General features: G+C 47.1%; 1 protein-coding gene across 2 annotated transcripts in view; it reads left to right on the top strand.

Moving 5' to 3' along the window:
* sh3gl2a (SH3 domain containing GRB2 like 2a, endophilin A1) overlaps positions 1-7500 on the top strand; it is an 83893-nt gene that overhangs the window by 42776 nt on the left and 33617 nt on the right. For both annotated transcript variants that reach the window (XM_058385912.1, XM_058385911.1), the window contains exons 3-4: positions 1803-1875; positions 2052-2195. In XM_058385912.1, the coding sequence (XP_058241895.1) occupies positions 1803-1875; positions 2052-2195 (217 nt within the window). The remainder of the gene's footprint in view (positions 1-1802; positions 1876-2051; positions 2196-7500) is intronic.

Consider the following 7500-nt stretch of genomic DNA (forward strand, 5'->3'; position numbering starts at 1 on the left):
TTCACCATCATCACCATCACCGTCATCTTCATCACCATCATATTCACCATCACCATCATATTCACCATCACCATCATCTTCACCATCACCATCATCTTCACCATCATATTCACCATCACCATCATCACCATCATATTCACCATCACCATCATCACCATCACCATCATCATCACCATCATCATCTTCACCATCATCTTCACCATCACCATCACCATCATCTTCACCATCACCACCATCTTCACCATCATCACCATCACCGTCATCTTCATCACCATCATCTTCACCATCACCATCATCACCATCTTTACCATCACCATCATCTTCACCATCATATTCACCATCACCATCATCACCATCATATTCACCATCACCATCTTCACCATCATCACCATCATCACCACCATCATCTTCACCATCATCACCATCATCTTCACCATCATCACCATCACCATCATCTTCACCATCATCACCACCATCATCACCATCACCATCATCTTCACCATCATCTTTACCATCACCATCATCTTCACCATCATATTCACCATCACCATCATCACCATCATATTCACCATCACCATCATCACCATCATCACCAACATCATCTTCACCATCATCACCATCATCACCACCATCATCACCATCATCTTCACCATCATCACCATCACCATCATCTTCACCATCATCACCACCATCTTCACCATCATCACCATCACCATCATCTTCACCATCATCTTTACCATCACCATCATCTTCACCATCATCTTCACCATCATATTCACCATCACCATCATCACCATCACCGTCATCTTCATCACCATCATATTCACCATCACCATCATATTCACCATCACCATTATCTTCACCATCACCATCATCTTCACCATCATATTCACCATCACCATCATCACCATCATCTTCACCATCATATTCACCATCACCATCATCACCATCATATTCACCATCACCATCATCATCACCATCATCATCTTCACCATCATCTTCACCATCACCATCACCATCATCTTCACCATCACCACCATCTTCACCATCATCACCATCACCGTCATCTTCATCACCATCATCTTCACCATCACCATCATCACCATCTTTACCATCACCATCATCTTCACCATCATATTCACCATCACCATCATCACCATCATATTCACCATCACCATCATCACCATCATCTTCACCATCATCACCATCATCACCACCATCATCTTCACCATCACCATCATCTTCACCATCATCACCATCACCATCATCTTCACCATCATCACCACCATCTTCACCATCATCACCATCACCATCATCTTCACCATCATCACCATCACCATCATCTTCACCATCATATTCACCATCACCATCATCACCATCATATTCACCATCACCATCATCACCAACATCATCTTCACCATCATCACCATCATCACCACCATCATCACCATCATCTTCACCATCATCACCATCATCACCACCATCATCACCATCATCTTCACCATCACCATCACCATCATCTTCACCATCATCTTTACCATCACCATCATCTTCACCATCATCTTCACCATCATATTCACCATCACCATCATCACCATCATCATCACCATCACCATCATCTTCACCATCATCTTTACCATCACCATCATCTTCACCATCATCTTCACCATCATATTCACCATCACCATCATCACCATCATCTTCACCATCACCATCATCTTCACCATCATCACTATCACCATCATCTTCACCATCATCACCTGTGTTTCATTTTTCGTATTTTTGTGTTTTTTTATTTGCAGAAGGTGGATGTTACAAGCCGAGCCGTGCTGGACATCATGACCAAAACTACAGAATACCTGCAGCCCAATCCAGGCAGACACACACACACACACACACACACACACACACACCAATAATATCCTGTATAATGTGTTCTGTGTCCTGTTTGTCTGAGAGCTGTAGGTACAATAACACATTGAGGTGTGTATTAATTGTGTGTATGTGTGTGTGTGTGTGTGTGTGTGTGTGTGTGTGTGTGTGTGAGACAGCAACCCGTGCTAAGATGAGTATGATGAGCTCCATGTCGAAGATCCGTGGTGGTGATAAGGGGCCGGGTTACACACAGACGGAGGCGGTGCTGGGTGAAGCCATGCAGAAGTTCGGCCGCGAGCTGGGGGACGAGTCAAACTTCGGTAACTGACACACCGGTCACCACGCCGCTGCTCACTAGCTTATGGTTGCTATAGTAACGGCTCGTTCACAGGGACAAGCCCAGCGTGGATGATTATATAGAACAGTCTCTATGCTCTGAAGTCTGTTATTAAAGTTATTAAAGTTTATTAGAAGATCGTTACAGGACACCGGTATAATAAACCTGTACATCTGATCATGCCTGCTCTCATATCTCTCATTAACACTCTCTATCTCAATCTTCCTGCCTTCACATCACCTCCCTTATATGGTCACAGCTTCCTGTTCCATTACACTCACTCTGCATGCTGATTGGTTCTAAACATCACACACACACACAATAACACTCATGCACATATATACTGCATACTCACACACACACACACACTCACACACATATTATGACTATCACCTCGAGTTAGTGTCTCATGACTTCTTTAATCTGTGCTGCTGGTGTAACTGAAGGAGCGCAAATTAAATATAACTCCAGTGTACAAGGTGTGGATGTGGTGGAGGTACCGGATGAGGTGGATGTGCTGGATGAGGTGGAGGTACTGGATGTGGTGGATGAGGTGGAGGTGCTGGATGAGGTGGAGGTGCTGGATGTGGTGGATGAGGTGCATGTGGTGGATGAGGTGGAGGTGCTGGATGAATGAAAGTCAGTGATGAAGGTGATGATTTCAGCCTGCTCTGTTCCTGCAGTAATCTATCACTGATACACCAGACACCATCTTCACACCTACAGAGCAGCATATCACTCTTATTTTCACCTCATCAACACTGTGTGTGTGTCTGTGTGATGTGGTGTGTGTGTGTGGTGTGATGTGGTGTGTGTGATGTGGTGTGTGTGTGATGTATGTGTGTGTTGTGTGATGTGGTGTGTTGTGTGATGTGTGATGTGGTGTGTGATGTGTGTGTGTTGTGTGATGTGGTGTGTGTGTGGTGTGATGTGGTGTGTGTGATGTATGTGTGTGTGGTGTGTGTTGTGTGATGTGTGTGTGTGTGTGTTGTGTGTGATGCGGTGTGTGTGTTGTGTGATGTGGTGTGTGTGTGAGATGTGGTGTGTGATGTGTGTGTGTGTGTGTGTTGTGTGATTTGGTGTGTGTTGTGTGATTTGGTGTGTGATGTGGTGTGTTGTGTGTGTGTGTGTGTGATGTGGTGTGTTGTGTGTGTGTGTGTGATGTGGTGTGTTGTGTGTGATGTGGTGTGTTGTGTGTGATGTGGTGTGTTGTGTGTGATGTGGTGTGTTGTGTGTGTGTGATGTGGTGTGTTTTGTGTGATGTGGTGTGTTGTGTGTGTGTGTGTGTGTGTGTGTGTGTGTGTGTGTGTGTGATGTTGTGTGTGATGTGGTGTGATGTGGTGTGTTGTGTGTGTGTGTGATGTTGTGTGTTGTGTGTGTGTGTGTGTGTGTGTGTGTGTGTGTGTGTGTGTGTGTGTGTGTGTGATGTGGTGTGTGTGTGATGGGGTGTGTGTGTGATGTGGCGTGTGTGTGTGTGTGGTGTGTGTGTGTGTGTGTGTGTGATGTGGGGTGTGTGTGATGTGGTGTGTGTGTGTGTGTGTGTGTGATGTGGTGTGTTGTGTTGTGTGTGTGTGTGTGTGTGTGTGTGATGTGGTGTGTGTGTGTGTGTGTGTGTGTGTGTGATGTGGTGTGTGATGTGGTGTGTGTGTGTGTGTGTGTGTGATGTGGTGTGTGATGTGGTGTGTGTGTGTGTGTGTGTGTGTGTGATGTGGTGTGTGTGTGGTGTGATGTGGTGTGTGTGTGTGTGTGTGATGTGGTGTGTGATGTGGTGTGTGTGTGTGTGTGTGTGTGTGTGTGTGTATGAGTGTGTGTGTGTGTGTGTTGTGGTGTGTGATGTGGTGTGTGTGTGATGTGGTGTGTGTATGATGTGGTGTGGTGTGTGATGTGTGTGTGTGTGTGTGTGATGTGTGTGTGTGTGATGTGGTGTGTGTGTGATGTGGTGTGTGTGTGTGTGGTGTGTGATGTGGTGTGTGTGATGTGGTGTGTGTGTGATGTGGTGTGTGTGTGTGTGATGTGGTGTGTGTGATGTGGTGTGTGATGTGGTGTGTGTGTTATGTGGTGTGTGTGATGTGTGTGTGTGTGTGTGTGTGTGTGTGAAGTGGTGTTGATGTAGTGTTGTGTGTGTGTGAAGTGGTGTTGATGTAGTGTTGTGTGTGTGTGTGTGAAGTGGTGTGGGTGTGTGTGTGAAGTGGTGTGTGTGTGTGTGTGTGTGATGTGGTGTGTGTGTGGTGTGTGTGTGTGTGTGATGTGGTGTGTGATGTGGTGTGTGTGTGATGTGGTGTGTGTGATGTGATGTGTGATGTGGTGTGTGTGTGGTGTGTGTGTGTGTGATGTGGTGTGTGTGTGTGTGTGAGATGTGGTGTGTGTGTGTGTGTGATGTGTGTGTGTGTGTGTGTGTGTGTGTGATGTGGTGTGTGTGTGTGGTGTGTGTGTGTGATGTGGTGTGTGTGTGATGTGGTGTGTGTGTGATGTGATGTGGTGTGTGTGTGATGTGATGTGGTGTGTGTGTGTGATGTGGTGTGTGTGTGATGTGTGTGTGTGTGATGTGTGTGTGTGTGTGTGTGTGTGTGTGTGATGTGGTGTGTGTGTGATGTGGTGTGTGTGTGATGTGTCTGAGTGTGTGTCTGAGTGTGTGTGTGATGTGTGTGTGTGATGTGTGTGTGTGTGTGTGGTGTGTGTGTGTGATGTGTGTGTGTGTGTGATGTGTGTGTGTGTGTGATGAGTGAGTGTGTGTGTGTGTGTGATGTGGTGTGTGTGATGTGGTGTGTGTGATGTGGTGTGTGTGTGATGTGGTGTGTGTGTGTGTGTGATGTGGTGTGTGATGTGTGTGTGTGTGTGTGTGTGTGTGTGTGTGTGTGTGTGTGTGTGTGTGTGTGTGTGTGTGTGTGTGTGTGATGTGGTGTGTGATGTGGTGTGTGATGTGGTGTGTGTGTGATGTGGTGTGTGTGTGTGTGTGATGTGGTGTGTGTGTGATGTGGTGTGTGTGTGTGTGATGTGGTGTGTGTGATGTGGTGTGTGTGTGATGTGATGTGGTGTGTGTGTGTGTGATGTGTGTGTGTGTGATGTGGTGTGTGTGTGTGTGATGTGGTGTGTGATGTGTGTGTGTGATGTGGTGTGTGATGTGGTGTGTGTGTGTGTGATGTGGTGTGTGTGTGTGTGATGTGGTGTGTGTGTGTGATGTGGTGTGTGTGTGATGTGGTGTGTGTGATGTGGTGTGTGTGTGATGTGATGTGGTGTGTGTGTGATGTGATGTGGTGTGTGTGTGATGTGGTGTGTGTGTGTGTGTGTGTGTGTGTGATGTGGTGGGTGTGTGATGTGGTGTGTGTGTGTGTGATGTGTGTGTGTGTGTGTGTGATGTGGTGTGTGTGTGATGTGGTGTGTGATGTGGTGTGTGTGTGTGTGATGTGGTGTGTGTGTGATGTGTGTGATGTGTGTGTGTGATGTGTGTGTGTGATGTGATGTGTGTGTGTGATGTGGTGTGTGTGTGATGTGGTGTGTGTGTGATGTGTGTGTGTGTGATGTGTGTGTGATGTGGTGTGTGGTGTGTGTGTGTGATGTGTGTGAGATGTGTGTGTGTGTGATGTGTGTGTGTGATGTGTGTGTGTGTGTGATGTGGTGTGTGTGTGATGTGATGTGGTGTGTGTGTGTGTGATGTGGTGTGTGATGTGGTGTGTGTGTGATGTGGTGTGTGTGTGATGTGTGTGTGTGTGTGTGTGTGATGTGGTGTGTGTGTGATGTGTGTGTGTGTGTGATGTGGTGTGTGTGTGTGTGATGTGGTGTGTGGTGTGTGTGTGTGTGTGTGTGATGTGGTGTGTGTGTGATGTGATGTGGTGTGTGTGTGTGTGTGTGTGTGATGTGGTGTGTGGTGTGTGTGTGTGATGTGATGTGTGATGTGTGATGTGGTGTGTGTGTGATGTGGTGTGTGATGTGGTGTGTGTGTGATGTGGTGTGTGATGTGGTGTGTGATGTGGTGTGTGTGTGATGTGGTGTGGTGTGTGTGTGTGTGTGTGATGTGGTGTGTGTGTGATGTGGTGTGTGTGTGTGTGGTGTGTGATGTGGTGTGTGTGTGTGTGGTGTGTGATGTGGTGTGTGTGTTATGTGGTGTGTGTGATGTGGTGTGTGTGTGATGTGGTGTGTGTGTGTGTGATGTGGTGTGTGTGATGTGGTGTGTGTGATGTGGTGTGTGTGTTATGTGGTGTGTGTGATGTGTGTGATGTGGTGTGTGTGTGATGTGGTGTGTGATGTGTGTGTGTGTGATGTGGTGTGTGTGTGATGTGGTGTGTGATGTGTGTGTGGTGTGTGATGTGGTGTGTGTGTGATGTGTGTGTGATGTGGTGTGTGTGTGTGATGTGGTGTGTGTGTGATGTGGTGTGTGTGATGTGTTGTGTGTGTGTGTGTTGTGTGATGTGGTGTGTGTGTGTGATGTGGTGTGTGTGTGTGATGTGGTGTGTGTGTGTGATGTGGTGTGTGTGTGATGTGTGTGTGTGTGATGTGTGTGTGTGTGTGATGTGGTGTGTGTGTGTGTGTGTGTGTGTGATGTGGTGTGTGTGTGTGTGTGTGATGTGGTGTGTGATGTGGTGTGTGTGTGTGTGATGTGGTGTGTGTGTGTGTGATGTGGTGTGTGTGTGTGTGTGATGTGGTGTGTGTGATGTGGTGTGTGTGTGTGTGTGATGTGGTGTGTGTGTGTGATGTGGTGTGTGTGTGATGTGGTGTGTGTGTGATGTGGTGTGTGTTGTGTGTGATGTGGTGTGTGATGTGGTGTGTGTGTGTGTGATGTGTGTGTGATGTGTGTGTGATGTGGTGTGTGTGTGTGTGTGATGTGGTGTGTGTGTGATGTGGTGTGTGTGTGTGTGTGTGATGTGTGTGTGTGTGTGTGTGATGTGGTGTGTGTGTGATGTGGTGTGTGTGTGATGTGGTGTGTGATGTGGTGTGTGATGTGTGTGATGTGTGTGATGTGTGTGTGTGTGTGTGTGTGTGATGTGGTGTGTGTGTGTGTGATGTGGTGTGTGATGTGTGTGTGTGATGTGTGTGTGTGATGTGGTGTGTGTGTGTGTGTGTGAGATGTGGTGTGTGATGTGGTGTGTGTGTGTGTGTGTGTGATGTGGTGTGTGTGTGATGTGGTGTGTGATGTGTGTGTGTGTGTGTGTGTGTGTGTGTGTGTGTGAGATGTGGTGTGTGATGTGGTGTGTGTGTGAGATGTGGTGTGTGATGTGGTGTGTGTGTGTGTGTGATGTGGTGTGTGTGTGTGTGATGTGGTGTGTGATGTGGTGTGTGATGTGGTGTGTGTG

This window comes from Hemibagrus wyckioides, linkage group LG03 (genome assembly GCF_019097595.1).
Source record: "Hemibagrus wyckioides isolate EC202008001 linkage group LG03, SWU_Hwy_1.0, whole genome shotgun sequence".
Taxonomy (NCBI): Eukaryota; Metazoa; Chordata; class Actinopteri; order Siluriformes; family Bagridae; genus Hemibagrus; species Hemibagrus wyckioides.